General features: G+C 59.3%; 2 protein-coding genes across 3 annotated transcripts; both read left to right on the top strand.

Moving 5' to 3' along the window:
* The first annotated feature begins 36 nt into the window (after window positions 1–36).
* NIPSNAP1 (nipsnap homolog 1) lies at window positions 37–3,478 on the top strand. Of its 2 annotated transcripts, XM_065646318.1 has the most exons (10): window positions 37–143; window positions 857–984; window positions 1,090–1,135; window positions 1,432–1,526; window positions 1,639–1,709; window positions 1,824–1,964; window positions 2,157–2,188; window positions 2,785–2,879; window positions 2,968–3,051; window positions 3,139–3,467. In XM_065646318.1, the coding sequence occupies exons 1-10, from the start codon at window positions 73–75 to the stop codon at window positions 3,201–3,203; spliced, it is 828 nt and encodes a 275-aa protein (XP_065502390.1). In that variant the 5' UTR covers window positions 37–72; the 3' UTR covers window positions 3,204–3,467. The 2 variants fall into 2 exon arrangements, with proteins under 2 accessions (XP_065502390.1, XP_065502389.1); XM_065646317.1 differs by lacking the exon at window positions 37–143 and having other exon boundaries at window positions 170–984; window positions 3,139–3,478.
* Window positions 3,479–4,139: 661 nt separating this feature from the next.
* On the top strand, window positions 4,140–19,300 carry THOC5 (THO complex subunit 5). Its single transcript, XM_065646278.1, has 20 exons — window positions 4,140–4,215; window positions 4,502–4,615; window positions 5,580–5,723; window positions 6,301–6,414; window positions 7,079–7,176; window positions 7,621–7,767; window positions 10,255–10,369; window positions 10,868–11,000; window positions 12,032–12,109; window positions 12,444–12,484; window positions 13,368–13,467; window positions 13,921–14,029; window positions 15,713–15,814; window positions 16,027–16,123; window positions 16,472–16,586; window positions 17,053–17,156; window positions 17,243–17,330; window positions 17,939–18,054; window positions 18,237–18,427; window positions 19,120–19,300. Exons 2-20 carry the CDS (start codon window positions 4,520–4,522, stop codon window positions 19,181–19,183), a joined length of 2,052 nt encoding a protein of 683 aa, XP_065502350.1. The 5' UTR covers window positions 4,140–4,215; window positions 4,502–4,519; the 3' UTR covers window positions 19,184–19,300.
* The last annotated feature ends 447 nt before the right edge of the window (window positions 19,301–19,747 follow it).

The following is a 19,747-nucleotide window of genomic DNA, read 5'->3' as shown; positions in this document are numbered from 1 at the left end:
GCGCCGCGCCCCTGGAGGGCGTGGCCGGACTGAGGGGCGGGGCTTGCTTGGCCCCGCCCCGCTGCGGGGAAGATGGCGGTGGCGCGGAGCGGCGGGAGCGCGGCGCTGCGGCGGCTGCGGGGCGGGACCCCCGGCGGAGCGCGGTGAGCGGGGCCGCTGGCCTCGGACAGCCCCCCGTTTGGCCACCCCCGGCCCGGCCCCCGCCCCTAATTCCCCTCCCCAGGCCCCGCTTCCCCACGCGTCCCTCCTCCCCGGTTCTCTCCAGCGAACCCACGGGCGGGCCCCGGGCCCTGGCGCGGTGCCGGGCGGGCAGCGGCCCCGCTGTTAATGCCTCACCAGCAGGGACAAAGGTCCGCCCGACAGCGGGGCCCCGGGGCGGGGGGGCCCTGTCTCCCCCGAGCCTCCCCGGGGGAGTCCCGCAGCCCCCGGCCCCCACTGGGCCGGCTGGGCCGGTGCTGTGGGGCAGCGGGTCTGCCCCACCGTGGAGAGGGCCACGACCAGCTGGAGCAGCCCCCGGGGTTGGGGGGATCCCTTGGGAGTGGGGGGGCTGGTGTTGGCTAAAAAAACGCTCCCCCCCCCCAGCCTGGGATGGGGGGAGCTGCGACCTTTGCTTTCCCCATGTACCCCTACAAAACGGGGCTAGGGGCTGCTGTGCCCCAGCTCCCCCGAGATGAACTGAATGACACCCCCGAGACGGATGATGCTCCCCAAGAGCCGGACGATGCATGCGGCTGCCTGTGGGAACCGGCAGTGTTTGGTTCCGGTTTGCCCCCCAGCCCCCTGGGCAGAGCTGCCGGTGTTTTCTCCAGCGGGGGAGTGTCGGCGGGTCCCCCCGCGCTGACCCGCTGTCCCGCAGGGGGTACTCGCGGGACGCCGAGGGCAGCTGGTTCCGCTCCCTCTTTGTGCACAAGGTGGATCCTCGCAAGGACGCCCATTCCAACCTCCTCTCCAAGAAGGAGACCAGCAACCTCTACAAGATCCAGTGTGAGTGGCCTGGTGGGGAGGATGGGGCTGGGGAGGCAGCGCAGAGGGGTGCACCCTGCTCCGTGGGGCTCCTGCCCTGGCAGCCCCTCTCTCCTCTCCCTGCAGTTCACAACGTGAAGCCAGAATGCCTGGACGCCTACAACAGCCTGACGTGAGCCCCACTGCGTGTCGTGAGGACTACCCAGTGTCCCGGTGGGGTTTTGGGGTGCTGCTCTGGAGCCAGGGGGTGGGCAGGCTTGAGCAGAGCTCCTTAGGACCCTGTGTGGGTCTGTGCCCCTGCTCCTTGCCTCAGTTTCCCTCCCTGTGAACTGAAACCCCTGCACAGGGCCACCCCAGGTGCAGTTAGGGCAGACCTGTCCATGCCCTGGGCTGGGAAGGCAAATGGGGGTATGGGGAGTGTTTTGGGGTAGCTGCTTCCCCCCCAACTGCCCCCCCATGCCCTGACAGAGAGCAGGTGCTGCCCAAGCTGCACTCGGACGCCGACTACCCCTGCGACCTGGTGGGGAACTGGAACACGTGGTACGGCGAGCAGGACCAGGCAGGTGAGGACGGGCAGGCAAAGACCTCGGCTTGTGCTGGCTCTCACGCAGGGGGAGCTGCTGGGTGAGATTTTGGGTGCTGCCCCCCCTCCCCAGCCCCAAACTCTCCTGGCAGTGCACCTCTGGCGCTTCTCGGGCGGGTACCCGGCCCTCATGGACTGCATGAACAAGCTCAAACAGAACAAGGTACCGCTGAGGTTGGGGTGAGCTGCCTGAGCTCTGCCCCTCGCCTCTGCCTGACCCCCTGACCTGGGTTGCACTCACCCCCACCTCAAAACCCTCATGTGGGGCTGTCCCCAGGAGTACCTGGAGTTCCGCGAAGAGAGGAGCCGGATGCTGCTGTCCCGCAGGAACCAGCTGCTCCTGGAGTTCAGCTTCTGGAATGAGCCTCTGCCCCGCCAGGGACCCAACATCTACGAGCTCAGGACATACAAGCTGAAGGTGAGCGGCTGTGGGGGTCAGCCCGCGCCCCGGGGTGGCCTGTGGGTCGATATACCCCTGAGGTGGGAGTTCTGTGTGTTGTGTTTGGAGGCAGCCCACCAAATTCCTTCCTCCTTGGTGAGGGAACTCCAAGCAGGAGGGAGCAGTTTGGATCTGGCTGCTCACTCTGGTTTTTTTCTCTTCTGTTTCCAGCCAGGGACCATGATCGAATGGGGCAACAACTGGTAAGTGGCTGTTTTCATAGAATCATAGAATCGTTTAGGTTGGAAGAGACCCTCAAGATCATTGAGTCCAACCATAACCCAACTCTAGCACTAGCCCATGTCCCTGAGAACCTCATATAAATGCCTTTTAAACACCTCCAGGGATGATGACTCCACCACTGCCCTGGGCAGCCTGTTCCAATGCCCCACAGCCCTTTGGGGAAGAAATTGTTCCCCAGATCCAATCTCAACCTCCCCTGGCGCAACTTGAGGCCGTTTCCTCTGGTCCTGGCGCTTGTTCCTGGGGAGCAGAGCCCGACCCCCCCTGGCTCCAAGCTCCTTTCAGGCAGGTCAGAGATCAGAAGGTCTCCCCTCAGCTCCTGTTCTCCAGCTGAACCCCCAAGGTCCCTCAGCCGCTCCCATCACACTTGTGCTCCGGCCCCTCACCAGCTTCATCGCCTCCTCTGCGCTCTCTCTGGTACCTCAATGTCCTTCTTATGATGAGAGGCCCAAAACTTTCCCGGCATGGAGGGAGCCAAGGTAGGGAAAGGTCCCCCTGTAGCAGGGGGGGCCCCTCAGGCAGGTCCCCCCACCGCATTTCTCCCACTATGTGCCAGGGCTCGCGCCATTAAGTACCGGCAGGAGAACCAGGAGGCAGTCGGCGGGTTCTTCTCGCAGATCGGGGAGCTGTACGTCGTGCACCACCTCTGGGGTGAGCCCCCCGGCCCGTGTCACCCCCTGGGTACCCCCGCCCTGGGGGCTGGGGGGTTCTGGGTGCCAGCCTTGTCCCCTCCCCGCAGCCTACAGGGACCTGCAGTCCCGGGCAGAGACGAGGAATGCGGCCTGGAGTAAGAGGGGCTGGGACGAGAACGTGTACTACACAAGTGAGTGCGGACCCCTGGCCGCTGTCAGGGACCCCCTGCCCACCCTCAGCCCCCCTGCCCTCACCTCTCTCTCGTTTCCTTTTCCAGTGCCGCTGATTCGGACCATGGAGTCGCGGATAATGATTCCCCTGAAGATCTCCCCCTTGCAGTGAGCGGGGGGCTGCGTGGGATGTCTGCCTGTGCCTGGGGGATTCCCCTCCCGCCTACACCCCTGCTGGGGAAGGGTTGGGGTCTCTGCTCCCACACAGCTCCCAGCCCTCCTTCCCCCCCCACGCTATTTTGAGGTGCCCTGTGGGGGCTGAGAGCGGGGAGGGGAAGGGCGGGAGCCCCCCTTTCTGCAGCGGGTCTCCAAATGTGGCAGAGAATGGTGCTGCCTGGGGGGCTGGGCAGGCTGTAGGGGTGGGGGGGGTGTCTTAATTATTCCTGATGGACCCAGTGGGTGCCTTTCCTGCCAATTAAATATTTAATATGCCAAAGCCTGGCCCTCTTGGGGGGTGTTGGGGGTGCTCAGGCCCCCGGCAGGGGGAGCAGACCCCCCCCCCCAAACTGGTCCTGCCCAAGGGGCCACCTTGCACCAAAAGCCCCCCACTCATGGGTGCCCTGAGCCACCAAGGTACCCCCTGTGTGCCCATAGTACCATTGGGCAGCCTATTTTGTGCCCCCCCCCGCAAGCCAATGGATCCCCCAGTGCCACTGGGGACCCCCAGCTAAGGGACCCCTCGATTCCTGCGGGTGCCCTTTGCACCAGGAGCCCCCACGCCCACGCGTGTCACCGCCGCGGGGGGGAGCCGCCCCCCAACAGGGCTGGTCAATGGGGCCGTGACCACGCTCCCCTGTACTGACCACGCCCCCCCTGCACTGACCACGCCCCCAACAGGGCTGATCAATAGGGGGTTGGCCCCGCCCCCCTGCGCTGGCTCCGCCCCCAGCACGGGTGATCAACTGAGTATTTGGCCCCGCCCCTTTGCGGAAGACACGCCCCCATCCCCGCCCTGTTGCTCGCGGTCCTCCTGTTGGTGTGTCCGCTGGGGGGCGCCTGCAGCAGTTGCTGCTCTGCTCCACTCTCTGTTGCTTCGCTGGCGTCACTTCCGGGCGGCGCCGAGGCGGGCGGTGCGGTGAGAGGCGCGGGGGGAACCGAACCGGGAGAGCCGGGGCCGAGCTGAGGTGGGGGACACGTCCCTGCGCCCCGTGTGCTGGGGATCGGGGCTCCGGGGGGGCACAGGCCCCTGGGCCTGCGAGTCTGAGTTGGCTCCGGAGGCGCCGGTGTGGTGGGGGCTGAGGGGGCTCGGAAGGGATAGAGGCCCCTGGGCCTGTCGTACTGGGGGTCTGTGGTGGGGCTGAGAGCTGGGGGGGAGGGAGGCGCAGGGGCCTGAAGAAAGGAGCCCGGGACAGCCCCCAGCCCGGGCAGCTCTGACCCCCACAGACGATGGCTTTGCATCTTGTCCCCCAGTTCTCGCCTGGCAGCGCCATGTCGTCAGAGTCCAGCAAGAAGAGGAAGCCCAAAGTGATCCGCACGGATGGGGGCCCGCAGGAGGGCAAGCGGGGCAGGGGCGATGGCGACCAGGTAGGGCCGGGGGCTGCGCGTGTGCACAGCGCTGGTGTCCTGCGTCAGAATCATAGAATCCTTTTGTTTGGAAAAGACCCTCAAGCTCATCGAATCCAAGTGTTCCCCCAGCCCTGGCACTGCCCCATGTCCCTGAGAACCTCATCTCCGTCTGCCCAACCCCTCCAGGGATGGTGACTCCACCACTGCCCTGGGCAGCCTGTTCCAGTGCCCCACAGCCCTTTGGGGAAGAAATTGTTCCCCACATCCAACCTCAACCTCCCCTGGCGCAACTTGAGGCCATTTCCTCTGGTCCTGGCGCTTGTTCCTTGGGAGCAGAGCCCGACTCCCCCTGGCTCCAACCTCCTTTCAGGCAGTTGTAGAGAGCGAGATCTCCACTCAGCCTCTTTGCTTTCCCAAGGACGGTTCTCACACCTGCTCCTTGCTGGACTTGTTCTCCCCCTCAGGAAGGTGTGAGACCATTTCCCCAGAGCCCACTCTGAATTTCTGAACCTGCTTCCATCTGCTTCAGGAAACACAGTGCTCAAGAAGCCAGATGCTCCTCTGGAGACACAGAGAGAATGAGCATGAGGCTGAAAGGTGCCCCAGGGGTTTGCAGGTTGCCTTAAAACACTCCTACAAGCAGCAGCGTAACTTGGGTTCAGCCAAAGCAGGGACAGGGATTGAAGCAGTAATTCCACTTCCCATCTTATGCTCTGTAGTCATGTAGATTCACAGATGCAGAGTGGGAACCAGTTTAAATTTATAACAGCTATGTAAAAGACAGCCTGAATTTCTCAGGCGTTTTAACGCCTGGTGGTGTTTGTGTCTGTGATTGTTAAGCGAGTCCTCTCCCGTGTGTAGAGTCTCAGGCATGGGATTAACAGACAAAGCGAGGAATCAAGACCCAGCACTTTGTGTCCCAGTGCCCCTTCCAGAGCAGGTAGAAGGAAGGAGCCTTAGAAGGTGCTTTCTGCCTTCGCAGGACATTCGGTACTACAGTGAAGAGTGCGAGGTGGATCTGCGTGACCCCATCAAAGACTACGAGCTCTATAGAGACACCTGCCAGGAGCTCCAGAGACTGATGGCAGAAATCCAGGAGCTGAAGAGCAGGGGCATCAAGGACAACGTAAGGAAAAGCCTCAGTTCTTGATTTAATGTGTTCTGTTCTTTGACATTTTCCTATTAATCTGACGGAAATGCACGCTGTCTTCTGGGGAGAGTCAGGAAAATGGAACAGCCTCCCTTAAATAAAGTAAAATACGATTTAGCCGAGGCGTTGGTCTGGAATGAACAGACATTGTGCAGACTGAGTTCTTCTAAAGCGTGTCTGGGTTCCTGACAGGTCGGGTGCTCCTGGGGGAGAACTCTCGCTGTTCCACGGAGACCCAGCAGCCGCGGCTGGGGAAGGCTTGTGCTGTCACCGCCCGCACTGTCCTTTGCACAGCAGAGTGTGCGATCAGGCTCAAACACACTAGAAAAGTCACTATAGTGAGCCTGGAAACCCCCACGGGTTATTTCCAGCGGGTGACCTGTGAGTCTGGCAGCAGAAGGCTCCCTTGGAAGCCCCGGTGACATTAATCGTGGCTCCTTAGCAAAGTGTGGAGCCCCCTTTGTGACAGGACTCGCGGGAGGTGCCTGCAGCAAGAGGAGTTTGTGGCAAGAGCCCTCTCTCCCGCTTCAAACCCCTCTCGCCTGCCACTCAGGCATCCGAGATCGACGAGCGGCGGATTCAGAGCTGCGTCCACTTCATGACCCTGAAGAAGCTGAACCGCCTGGCTCATATTCGGCTGAAGAAAGGGAGAGACCAAACCCATGAGGTGCAGAGGGGCTGGGGGGCGAGAGATGCAAGGTGGTATTTAGGCGGGTTGGAGATGGTGCCATTTCTGCCTGGTTTATGTTTGGATGTGTGAGAGGAATTAAACAGCAGCCAGGTTGTGATTTTTGAATTAGAGGTTTATCAGATACTCTACTGCGGGGCAGCAGTAGCTGTAATTATAACGAATAACGACGGAGCGGTATCTGCTTCTGTCTTGAATGTAATGGGTAGTCAGAAAGCTCCGTCTCGAGTCTGGTGTGCAGCAGGCCTGAGAAATCTGTGTAAAATTGGCCCCAAACGTAACAGAGTTCCCGGAGAGCTTTTCCCAGTTTACAAACAACATTATTTCCTTTGTACAGCTGAGGAAACTGAGGCACAGGAAGAGGAGGGGACTCAGTCCATGTGCCTCAGTAGCTCTGCCCCGTTCTGTGCCTTGTCCCCAAAATACGCTGCCTCCAGAGCAAAATCAGTTTGATATGATGAGCATTTGCTCTCCCAGCCCTTGAAAAATTCTTTTTACACCCCAAAAGTTGTTGTGTACCCTAATACCCGCCGTCACTAGCTGATGTGGTGAAGGGGGTGTTGGTGACTGTCTTGCGGGGTGTGTTTGCTGGCAGGAAGGTGACAGAGCTTCATCCCCTGCTCTGGCCATGTCGGTGTTTCAGGCAAAGCAGAAGGTTGATGCATATCACCTGCAGCTCCAGAACCTGCTCTATGAGGTGATGCACCTGCAGAAAGAGATCACCAAGTGCCTGGAGTTCAAGTGAGTTTGGGCGGGGAGAAGAGGGAGCGACGGTGTGTCTGGGATGGGGTGGAGGCCTCCAAAAACGAGAAAATTAGAAGGGCCAAAGACCAACTAGAAGCAATCTGTTTACTGCCATAAAAGACAATAAAAAAAAAGTTTCTGCAACTACACGAGCAGCAAAAAGAGAGCTAAGGAGAATCTCCATCCTTTATTGGATACAGGGAAAACATAGTGACAAAGGATGAGGAAAAGGCTGAGGTACTTAATTCCTTCTTTGCCTCAGTCTTTAATAGTAAGACCAGTTGTGCAGTTGAACTCGATGATCTTAAACATCTTTTCCAGCGTAAACAATTTATGATTCTATGACGCTTTGAAAATTTGGGATCTTTTGCCGCATCACCTGAGCCTGCTGCGGGAGGAGAGCGGCTGCTCCGGATGCCCCTGATCCTTCTGTCCTTGCAGGTCGAAACACGAGGAGATTGAGCTGGTGAGTCTGGAGGAGTTTTACAAAGAGGCCCCCCCCGAAATCAGCCGGCCTGCTGTCACCCTGGCTGAGCCCCACCAGCAGACCCTGGCCCGCCTGGACTGGGAGCTGGAACAGCGCAAGAGGTGGGTCAGCGGCGTTTCGGTTCCGTGTCAGCCTGCTGTGCCCTCCGCGGCCCCCCAGGAGCAAGCTGCACAGCTGCTGGGTGAAGCAAACGTGGCTGAAAAAGTTTTAGCAGCCTCTTGAAATAATCAGCGTGGAATAAGTGACAGATTTATTGTTTCACTGAGTCCTTGGTGTGGAGAATCATTGTGTGCGTAGAGTTGGGCTTGGTGGGATCCTTGTTTCATAGATAGGGGGTTTTAATTTGTGTGCCTGGTGAAAGAGAGTCCTGGTGAGCAGAGCAACCCCCAGACCAGCGCAAGAGAACATTGGTGCTGGCTCTTGGGTATCAAGGGAAGAAAATGAATTTTATAGCTTGATGTTTCCCCGGTGTCTGCTTGGGGGCTCCTGCAGCTAGAAACAGAGGCGCTGCTCGTCACAGGAGTGATCCTACAGGATGGGTGGTTATGGACTTCTATCCCTGCTGCTGTCTTATGAGGTTATGGGCTGTCATCTAATGGGAAGGGGCTGAGGGACCTGGGGGTTCAGCTGGAGAACAGGAGCTGAGGGGAGACCTTCTGATCTCTGACCTGCCTGAAAGGAGCTTGGAGCCAGGGGGGGTCGGGCTCTGCTCCCCAGGAACAAGCACCAGGACCAGAGGAAATGGCCTCAAGTTGCGCCAGGGGAGGTTGAGGTTGGATGTGGGGAACAATTTCTTCCCCCAAGGGCTGTGGGGCATTGGAACAGGCTGCCCAGGGCAGTGGTGGAGTCACTGTCCCTGGAGGGGTTGGGCAGATGCCGAGATGAGGTTCTCAGGGACATGGGGCGGTGCCAGGGGTGGGTCATGTTTGGACTCGATGCTCTTGAGGGGCTTTTCCAACCAAAATGATTCTGTGATCCAGAAGATGGTGTTGCAGATGTGGCACACAGGGCGAAGTGATCCCTGTTTTATCTACCGTGCTGTGGTGTGAGGAGTAAAATCATGCCTGGCTTGGGGGCACAGCCCAGTGCTGCCGTTCTGCCTGTGCTCCTCACACTCACCACGGTGAGGAGCTGCCTGCGCGGTGCTGATCTCACTGGCCTGTGATGGGCGCTGATGTCCTGGTGCTGGCAGCCACCTCAGTGCAGCTCCAGCCCCCACGGTCCCTTGGCTGGCACAGACAGGGCGGGTGGCTCAGCTGCTCCCTCTGCTCTTGCCCCATGCGAAAAGCAAACATGATGCAACATCCCTGTATTTGATAACAGCCAGTGGCTTTTTCAGCCAGGCAGCAGCCAAGATCAGCCTTCTGGAAAGATCTGCCTGCTGGTAGGTGCTGCGTGAGCAGGGCAGCGCAGCAGAGCAGATCAGCGAGAGGTGCTGCCTGGCTCCAATGCCTCTCCCAGACCCATCATGTCACACTCAGCTCCTTCTCTCCCCGTTTGTGCAGCAGCCGAGGCTCCCGGACAGCTCTGCCTGCAGCACACGCTGCAGAGGAGTATCTGACCTGGAGATCTCTTGAGAGTTCTCCTTAAAAATGGTTGTTCATTGCAAATTGCGTAGAGCGTGAAGATGAGCTAAACTGAGCCCGTCCTGCCATTGCATGTTGAATTGCTGAGAAGCATCACAATTCCCACTCCTTGCCCCACGGTATCTGGGGAACACGAAAGTTCACCTCTTGTTGCTGTCATGGTGGGAAATACCCCCTTCAGCTGCCTTGGGAGCAGATGCTGGTAGCACCTTGAGCACTTTTTGATGCTGATGGGGTTGTCAGTTCCTGTCCATAACTGTCACGCTGTGGAGTACTGGCCAGCAGGCCCAGGGCAGTGACCGTCCCTGTGCTGGGCACTGGGGAGGCCAAACCTCGAATCCTGTGTTCAATTTTGGGCTCCTCATGCTAAGAAAGGCCTTGAGGTGCTGGAGCGAGTTGAGAGAAGGGAACAGAGCTGGTGAGGGGCTGGAGCACAAGTGTGATGGGAACAGCTGAGGGAGCTGGGGGTTCAGCCTGGAGAACAGGAGCTGAGGGGAGACCTTCTGATCTCTGAACTGCCTGAAAGGAGCTTGGAGCCAGGGGGGGTCGGGCTCTGCTCCCAAGGAACAAGCGCCAGGACCAGAGGAAACGGCCTCAAGTTGCGCCAGGGGAGGTTGAGGTTGGATGTGGGGAACAATTTCTTCCCCCAAGGGCTGTGGGGCATTGGAACAGGCTGCCCAGGGCAGTGGTGGAGTCACCATCCCTGGAGGTGTTTAAAAGGCGTTTAGACGAGGTTCTCAGGGACATGGGGCAGTACTGGGGGTGGATTAACAGTTGGACTTGATGATCCTGAGGGTCTCTTCCATCTGAAGTGATTTTGTAGTTCTGATTGGCTCCTTTCTGCCTCTGCTTGCCGTTGGTCCTCAAAGCTCTTTGTGTGTCAGCATGTCTGAGCTCCCCTGGGTCCTGCAGTGACTTTTGCTGGGTCAGGAGAGCTGAGCCCGTGACCCCCGCAGGCTTTGTAGCTGTGGTGTGTGGCAGTGACTGAATTCCCACCCCTAGGCTGGCAGAGAAGTACAAGGAATGCCTGACCAGCAAGGAGAAGATCCTGAAGGAGATCGAGGTGAAGAAGGAGTATCTGAGCAGCCTCCAGCCTCGCCTCAACAGCATCATGCAGGTGCCTGAGCTCTGCAGGGAGGGGAGGTGTTTTTGGGGCCGAGTTGAGGTATTGGAGTTTTGAAACACTTGGGCTGATTCTGCTTTGGAGACATTTCACTCCCAGTGAGTGTGGACAAGGGGTAAAATCTGCCTCAGCCTCGTGCCGAGACTCCTCTGAAGTCTCCATGTTTATGCGGCAATTCCTGCAGCGCTGCGGATGGAGGAGTCATTAAACAGGCATTTCTCTGGGGAGAGATACGTACTTCCAGCCTCTTGTGATTGCCTTGGGAGGGAAGAACAGGTGAAGGAACTGGGTTAGCTTCAGATCCAGAAGTTTCCCAGCACAGGAGAGCTGCCAGCCCTTCCCAGGGGGCTTGCCGTGCCCGTGGCGGCGTTTCACCCCACACCACGGGGCTGATTTCCAGTCGCCCACCTGCCAGCTTGGGGTGAAGGAGGAGGTGTGGAGGATGAATTATCCCGTTCCTGGTGACAACCGTTCTCCCTCTTGTCCCCCCAGGCCTCCCTGCCTGTGCAGGAGTATCTCTTCATGCCTTTCGACCAGGCGCACAAGCAATATGAGACAGCCCGGCACCTCCCACCACCGCTCTACGTTCTCTTCGTTCAAGCCAGTGCCTACGGTCAGGCCTGCGGTAAGCGCAGTCCTCTGTGACTCCATGGGAGGCTGTCATTACTCGGTGCTCCTCCCGGGCCAAATTTCACTCCTGCTTGCAGAAAGCCCCGCTTTGGGGACACTTTGGGAGGTCCTTTTTGTCCTCGCTGCTCTGCTGCCGGATTCCGCTGAGTCCAGAGCAGCGGGGTGGCCTCAGGGCCAGCACAGTGAGGCAGCAGCACTTGGAAACCTTGTTTGCTCAGCTCCCTTGCTGGAAAAAAAAACTGCTTGGAAAGCTTGCTTCCCGCCTCTGCCCCCCTTCTCAAGGGTGGCAGGGACATCCCTGCGAGCTGGCTCGGTGCTGACGTGGCCTCCCGAGACCTGTCACCTGTGGGGTGGGTGCTGCGCTGTGCCACCCATGGCAGTGGTGGCTCCAGAGCAGGCAGTACCTCCGCTTGCCCTCACAGAGGCCTTTCCCTGCACCTCACCCAAAAACTTTGCAATTCCAGAGGCTTTTCGAAGCCCCTCCCGAGTCAGGAGGGATTTCCTGGTGGGGCTCAGGATCCCTGGGCTGTTTGCAGCTCCTGCATGGAGAGGCCTGTAGTGCAGGGCGAGAGCTGCAGTGCCACCTGCTCTGAAGTCGCTCTGGGAGCAGGGCAGGTAATGAGAGGGTGGAAGGACCATGCTGTGCCACTTGGCCACACGAAATCCCTGCTAATGACCTGCAGCCCTGATGCCCCAGCTCCTCACTCCCCGTTTGTGCCAGCCAGACCTCAGGTCCTCTTGACTCTTGATAAAGATTTGGCATTTACAGTTTCCAGGGCCAGTCCCTCCAAACCTAGCGTTTTCCCTCCTCTGAGCCCATCCTACACAGAGATCCAGCCCTGCGGTGCCCCCACGGAGCCTTTTGACAACCCCGCCTTCCCGCTGACCCTTCATTTGAGCCTCCTCTGCCGCGGGGCTCTGCCTCATGCGGCTGTGCAGCCGGAGTTTTCTGGGGCAGGGCTGCTTCTGACTCCTCTCCTGTACAGAAGTGGGGTTTGTAGCTTAGTTTTCATGTCTGCTCTGTAGATAAGAAGCTCATGGTGGCCATCGAGGGGAGCGTCGAGGAAGCCAAAGCACTGTACAAGCCTCCTGAGGACTCGCAGGGTGAGCTGGGGGAGCGTTGCCACTGCAGGCAGAGGAGTCAGGGGGAGAAGCGGGTGGGTTCTGGGGTGTAAATGGCACAGTGCCTGGTGTCTGCACTGCTGGTCCCCTCTGTCCCCAAGTCCCCCTTCCTGAGAGGTGTTCACAGCCTGTTGAAGTGACTCCTGGTACTGGAGGCACGTTCCTGTGTGTCTGCATCCTGCTAGGGCCCTGGTTTTGGGGGGATGGTGCTGTCTGGGGGGGCTGTGGCCTTGGGGAAGGGGCTGGTGGTCCTGCTGGGTTTGGGGAAGCTGCAGAGCCCTGGGCAGTCCCCGCTTACACCCCTCTCGTTGTGCAGATGACGAAAGTGATTCAGACGCGGAGGAGGAGCAGACCACGGTAAGGGACAATGTGGTTTTCTCCCAACGCCTTATCATTGGCAAAACGATCTATGCCTGCTAACTGGGGGAGGTGCTGGGGAAACTGGGCCTGAGTGGGTCTGGGCACTGGTCTCTCCACTCTGTGAGCCCATCTGTGGGCACACTGGAATTAAATCCAGATGTTTCTTGGGAGCAGAGAGGTGCCGTTTCCAGTTTCTGTCCCAAATGCAGTAGAACCAGAGTACAAATCTGTCCCGCTCCCATCTCACTGCACTCGCATCCGTCCCAGCTCCCCAGCTGGAGCTGTTCCACTTTGTATAAATAGCCTCGGGCTGGAGGCTGTGTCCGGTGGGGAGGGACGTTTGTCTGTCCCCCTCCCATCTGCCAAAAGCCTCAAGCTGAGCTCTGCACACGGGGCTGCTCAGTGCTCCCTTGGGGCAGCGTTTGGGCCCTACAGGTTGTACCTTTGGGTGCTGAGGAGAGGCCGTGGGTGCCAGGGAGAAGCTGTGGGTACTGGGGAGAGGCGTTAGGCACTGGCTGGCCCCAGCATCAAAGCCTGGAGAAGGTGTGTGCCACCAATCCCCACCACCCCACAGCTGCACCTGCTGTTTCAGGGTGTTGCTGTGAGGAAGGGCAAAGGGAAGGGCCTCAGGTTCTGCCCCTCGCCGTGGAGAAGCTTTTGGGAACAGCAGGTGCTTGGCCTCATCTCACAGGAGTGAGGACACTCCTGGGAGCTGAAGGAACAAAAGGAACTGGAGTGACTTTGTCCTTGCCCCTTCCCAGGGCTGCTCTGTGGTCATGGTGCTGGGGAACTGGACTGGAAGAGCGGTGGGAGGGACTGGGGGGGCTGTGTGTTGCCAAGGAACAGGAGAAGGGTCTCACCCCTCTGTTTTTCCCCCCAGAAGCGGCGCAGACCCACCCTGGGCGTGCAGCTGGATGACAAGCGGAAGGAGATGCTCAAGCGACACCCCTTGTCTGTCACCATCGACCTCAAGTGCAAGGGTAAGCAGGGCCTGGTGGCCTGTGGCAGACGTCGTGTGAGGATGAGTGACAGCAGGTCAGGGAGCAACCTGGCAGTAGCTTGGGGTCCATGGGGACAGCTTGGAGTGCGGAGAGGCTTTCCTGCCCTCAGCCCAACTGCGCTGGCAGGGAGGAGCGTGACTTCCAGGGAAGACTGAACAGCAGCTCTGGCTCCTGGAGCTCCTCTCGCCCCTGTGGGTGGGGTGACCTTGCTCTGAAGCTTCCTCCATCTACTTGGGAGCTTTTCTCTCTTCTGGTGGAATCTTGGGCCTGACAGATCCAGCCTGGCAAATGCTGGTGGGACAGTGTTAGAGGTTATAGTACATCGGTTGCCAGTTCCTCTCTGCCCCATTTGCTGTTGTCGAAACAGAGGGACGTGTATATCCCCCTCTGCAGAGAGCAGACAGCAATGTTGTCCCTCCTCTGTTGGCGCAGATGACAACGTGCTTCACCTGACCTTCTACTACCTGATGAACCTCAACGTCATGACAGTGAAAGCCAAGGTGACCACTGCCGTTGAGATGACAACGGCCATCAGCGCTGGGTGAGTAGAGACCCGTGGGCACCGAGCAGGGAGTTTGCTGGGCATCAACCCCCTGTGTGCCAGGAACACCATCCCCTGGTGTCCCACATCCTCTGCTCAGAGTGACCCGTTGGCAGAGCGATGTAGTGCCAAGGGCAGCACATGGTGGCAATGTCCCCCTGTGCCCAGTGAGCTGGGGCACTCCAGGCCCAGCTGTTGCTCCTGGTGGATGAGGTTTTAACCTCAGTTCCTCGCCGTGCTGCACCTGGGAGGCCTTAGTGCAGAGCTGCAGTGTCACAGCACTGTCCTGGCTTGTCCCTTGGTGGGTAAAGGAGACCCCGGAGAGCACAGCTCCATCTCTGTTTCTGGGAGGGCTTTACCTTGTGCATTCTCGACCCTGCAGATTCCTTCCCCTCAGCCCCAGGGCTGTGCCAGAAGCCCACCCAGGCAGCACCCTACCCCTTAGGATGAGAGGAAACGGCTTCAAGTTGCACCAGGGGAGGTTGAGGTTGGATCTGGGGAACAATTTCTTCCCCAAAGGGCTGTGGGGCATTGGAACAGGCTGCCCAGGGCAGTGGTGGAGTCACCATCCCTGGAGGGGTTGGACAGACGGAGATGAGGTTCTCAGGGACATGGGGCAGTGCCAGGGCTGGGGGAACGGTTGGACTCGATGATCTTGAGGGTCTTTTCCAACCAAAACGATTCTATGATTCCTTCTCCTCTCCCTTTGTTGTGACAAGCCAGGTGCCGGGAGGTTGGGAACCTCTCAGGGGAGTGGTCCTGGACCTGTCAGGAGCTGGGGCAGAACCTCTCCTCTTGTCACCTTCAGTGGCCAAACCGCCTCATCCCGCCCGCAGCCCATGCCTGGCAGCTCTTTTCACCTGCTCGCTCTGCAGGTCACCTTGTCCTGAGTGCTGCGGCTGCCTCTCCGTGAGCTCCCCAGAGGCCGCTGGAGCCTGGTTGATGTGAGGAATCGCTGAACTGGCAGCTGTGGGTGCCTGCCCAGGGAGCTTCCATTAGCTGCCGCCTCTCTGGTTGCAGTTCCTTAGCCACGAGAAGCTGCCTGAGGCAGAGGGAGGTGGGAGAGGCTGTGCCTGGGCTACCTGGAGGCAAGTGCTGCCTCCCAGCCTGGCCCATTTGAGGCCTCCCAGTCCCCTTGGGGTTCCCTTTTCCCCTTAGCTGTCCCAAACCCTCTGTGGGAGCAGCTGGAGTCTCCCCAGCGTTCCTGTGCAGGATGCTCCCTCCCTCCCAGCTCCCTTGGCTGCGTTTCGCCAAACTCATGAAGCTCTGGTTTGAGCCAAACCCCAAATCCTCCAGCCCTACAGCTTGATTTGGCTTGTGAGTACAGTCAGACACGAGGAATTTTATTTCATTAAGCAGAATTCCTCTGCTTAAGCTTGTTGGGTGGCACACAGCCATCAGGCCGTGTGCTGGCGATGTCCTCTCCGTCCACACCAGCAGGTTTTGGAGTTCATGTGCTGGAGTGAGCAGCGTCCTGGGAAACCAGGGAGCTGGGATTTCCATTTCTTCACAGCCAGGAAGGAGGCAGATCTCCTTTTGGAGTGTTTCTGGTCTCAAAACCCAACTCATGGAGCTAATAATCCACTTCTCTGGGCTCAGAGCCTGGTAGTGGCTGCCCCAGAGAGACATGGAGCCCATGCTGCTGATTAATTGATTAATTGATCTCCCCCCTCCTCCTGCCAGCGACCTGCTCTCCCCAGACTCCGTTCTCAACTGCCTCTATCCAGGAGACCACGGGAGGAAAACACCCAACCCAGCCAACCAGTTCCAGTTTGATAAAGTGGGGTGAGTGGGGCTGTCCCCCCACATCTGGGGTGGCTTCGTCCTTGTTGGGGAGGGCTTGGCGGCTGGGGAGCCGCTGTCCTGCCTGTCGGCAGCAGCTGGGCTCACTGGGAATGGCTTGGGGTACAGACAAAGTGCCTGCTCGCTCTGGCTGGCTGGTGGGGTGACAGGGGGACACTCTGGGGTGATGTGACCATTCTTCATTGTCCCCACAGCATCCTGACCTTGAGCGACTATGTGACAGAGCTGGGGCACCCCTACGTGTGGGTGCAGAAGCTGGGCGGCCTCCATTTCCCCAAAGATCACCCTCAGGCATGTCTCACCCCTTCCCTCTCCCCTAGATGTCGAGCTGGGGTTTGGGGAGGTTTTGGGGACAGTTGTGGCCTGTCCCATCCCCCCAGAGCTCCTGGTGGCACCAGCTACCCTCAAACCACAATGCACCCTTGGCTGCAACAGGTTCAGCTGGGATGAACCATGCAGCGGGGCCACTCCAGCTTATTTTCTCTCCCACGTGTGATAGTCTGAGCCCTGTCACGGGCACTGAGCAGCCACCAGAGCTTGTCCCTGTCCGTGTGGCTGGCTGGGGTGGCTCTGGGAGCTTGGGGTACCCAGTGAGAGCCCAGAGGCTGGTGAGATGTTGAGGATCCCTCCTACCCACAGCACGCAGTCGCTGCGGACAACGCGCTGAGTGCCAGCCACATGGAGCTGACGGTGAAGCTGCTGCGCTCGAGGCTGCAGTCCCGCCTGGCTCTGCACAAGCAGTTTACGTCGCTCGGTGAGTGCCTGGGGACGGGGGGTGCAGTGACAGGGTCCTCTGGTGCAGGAGATGACTGGTGTCACCTTTAGCAGTGCTGCAGATCTGCGGTGCCACCCACAGTGTTCCCAGTTGTTCCCTCTGTCCTCAGCAGGTGCGGGGCTGCGAGGGCTGCCCAGTTTTGGGTGGGAGGGGAAGGCTGGGCCCCCCCTGGTTGCTAGCACCCCCTTGGGAATCAATTTGGGCTGTGTTGTGAGATGAACCATACAACCATGCATGTCGTGCGCCTGTCGAGCGGGCCAGGCGTGCACTGCCAAGGCTGCAAGCTCCAATGGAATCGCAGCCGAGGCCACCGCTGCTCCTCTCTGGGCACATGATGAAGGTGTCAGGAGGATAACGATGTCCCCAGGTCCTGCTTTTGGAGCATCCCCACTCACAGGCCAGTGACAAGCTCTGTCCCCAGCTTTCCCCTTGTCCTTGGTTTCAGAGCACGGTGTTGTGCCGGTCTCCAGTGAGTGCCAGCATCTCTTCCCCACCAAGGTTGTCTCGCGCCTGGTGAAGTGGGCTGCCATCACCTATGAGGATTACGCGGTAGGTGTCGAGCGTGAGGCCGTGTCCCTTACAGCTCCCGCACGCTGCTGGCAGCTGCTCACTCCCCCTCTCATCCCTCCTGGCAGGAGCTGCCCTACACTAAAGATGTGATCGAGGCCGGCTTGGCTGAAGACACTCACCTCTACTACATGGCTCTGATTGAAAGGGGAACGGGTAGGTGTGATTCCTTCCCCTGGCAAAGGCTGATTCCCACACTGGACACCCCCAGGGCAGCTTCTGGAGGTCTTCGTGGATCATCCCTTTGTTTGGAGGCCCCATGGGCTGTGGGTGACGTTTCCCTCATGACAAGACAGACCTTGAGGTGCTGGAGCAAGTTGGGAGAAGGGAACGGAGCTGGGGAAGGGGCTGGAGCACAAGTGTGATGGGAGCAGCTGAGGGAGCTGGGGGGTTCAGCCTGGAGAACAGGAGCTGAGGGGAGACCTTCTGATCTCTGAATTGCCTGAAAGGAGCTTGGAGCCAGGGGGGGTCGGGCTCTGCTCCCAAGGAACAAGCGCCAGGACCAGAGGAAATGGCCTCAAGTTGCGCCAGGGGAGGTTGAGGTTGGATGTGGGGAACAATTTCTTCCCCAAAGGGCTGTGGGGCATTGGAACAGGCTGCCCAGGGCAGTGCTGGAGTCGCCATCCCTGGAGGGGTTGGACAGACAGAGATGAGGTTCTCAGGGACATGGGGCAGTGCCAGGGTTGGATTAACGGTTGGACTCAATGATCTTGAGGGTCTTTTCCAACCAAAACGATTCTATGATTCTCCCCGTCCCTGCTCAGCCAAGCTCCAGGCCGCCGTGGTACTCAACCCTGGTTACGCCACGCTGCCGCCCGTCTTCAGCCTGTGCCTCAACTGGAAAGGAGAGCGGAACAGCAGCAATGACGACAACATTCGGGTAACCCAGGGTACTGGGAGAGGAGGCTGGAGAACCACTGGCTTTTGGGGGTGTCCCCAGCAGTTCCGTGTCCATAATAAATGAGCCGTTGGGGTGAGCTGGTGGCCAGGCCACCTGCCAAAGGCAGCAGCGGGTCCTGGGCGGGCAGAGCAGACACCCAAACCTGCCAATTCCTCTGGCAGGCCATGGAGAGCGAGGTCAACGTCAACTACAAGGAGCTGTGGGGGCCCAAGCCAGGGTACCAGCTCCTCACCAACCAGCTGCAGCGCCTGTGCATGGTGCTGGATGTCTACCTGGAGACCGAGCCTCATGACCCCAGTGTGGAGGGGCCCAAGGAGTTTCCCCAGGAGAAGATGTGTCTGCGCCTCGTCAAGTGAGAGCCTGGGGGAACCCAGGGGCGGTGATGTGGGGTGTGAGGGTGCTGTCAGGGACCCTGGTGGCACTGCTGTCCCCTGGAACATGGCATTGCCTGGACTGGTGCCTCTTATTTAGCTGCCTGAGGGGCTCTGCCCCCCACAGCAAGGCTGCACCCCAGGACCAGGCTCTTTGTGTGGGTGCCAGGGGCTTCCTGCCCCCCAGCTCAGCCCCTCATGCCAAGAAAAGCCTTGAGGTGCTGGAGCGAGTTGGGAGAAGGGAACGGAGCTGGGGAAGGGGCTGGAGCACAAGTGTGATGGGAGCAGCTGAGGGAGCTGGGGGGTTCAGCCTGGAGAACAGGAGCTGAGGGGAGACCTTCTGATCTCTGAATTGCCTGAAAGGAGCTTGGAGCCAGGGGGGGTCGGGCTCTGCTCCCCAGGAACAAGCGCCAGGCCCAGAGGAAACGGCCTCAAGTTGCGCCAGGGGAGGTTGAGGTTGGATCTGGGGAACAATTTCTTCCCCAAAGGGCTGTGGGGCATTGGAACAGGCTGCCCAGGGCAGTGGTGGAGTCACCATCCCTGGAGGGGTTGGACAGACGTGGAGATGAGGTTCTCAGGGACACGGGGCAGTGCCAGGGGTGGGGGAATGATTGGACTCTTCATCTTGACGGTCTTTTCCAACCAAAATGAATCTGTCATTCTCCCCTTCCAGGGGCCCCATGCGCCTGAAGCCCTTCAAGTTCAACCACCCCCAGGGCTTCTTCAGCCATCGCTGAGCATCATCCTGTTTGCGTGGAGGAGTCTCCCCATCCCACCATTTCAGTTCTTTTTCTGAGGTTTTGTGTTTCATTTGAAGGTTTTGTAGCCACTTTGGCTTTGGATTAAACATTGAATTGAGGGAAAAGCCTGTGGTGCCCCATCTATGCAGGGGCTGCAATGGCAGGACAGGGCAGGACAAGCGGTGATGGTTTTAAAGTAAAGGAGGGAGATTCAGGCTGGACATGAGGAAGAAATTGTTGGCCCTGAGGGTGGGGAGAGCCTGGCCCAGGTTGGCCAGAGAGGTGGTGGATGAACCATCCCTGGAGACATCCCAGGCCAGGCTGGACGGGGCTCTGAGCAACCTGAGCTGGTGCAGATGTCCCTGCTCATGGCAGGGCTGGCACTGGGGGAGCTAGGAAGGTCCCTGCAACCCAAACCCTTCTGTGATTCTATGCCCCGGGGGGGCTGCAGCAAGCCCTGGTCCCCCTCTCCGGGCTCTGGCAGCATCTTGTTGCTGAAATGACCCCTGTCCCCTTGCCTGGGGTGCTGCTGCCTCCTGTCCACCCCCCACAGGCCCTCAG

Source organism: Caloenas nicobarica, chromosome 16 (assembly GCF_036013445.1).
Source record: "Caloenas nicobarica isolate bCalNic1 chromosome 16, bCalNic1.hap1, whole genome shotgun sequence".
Classification (NCBI taxonomy): Eukaryota; Metazoa; Chordata; class Aves; order Columbiformes; family Columbidae; genus Caloenas; species Caloenas nicobarica.
This window is presented reverse-complemented; position numbering and strand designations above follow the sequence as displayed.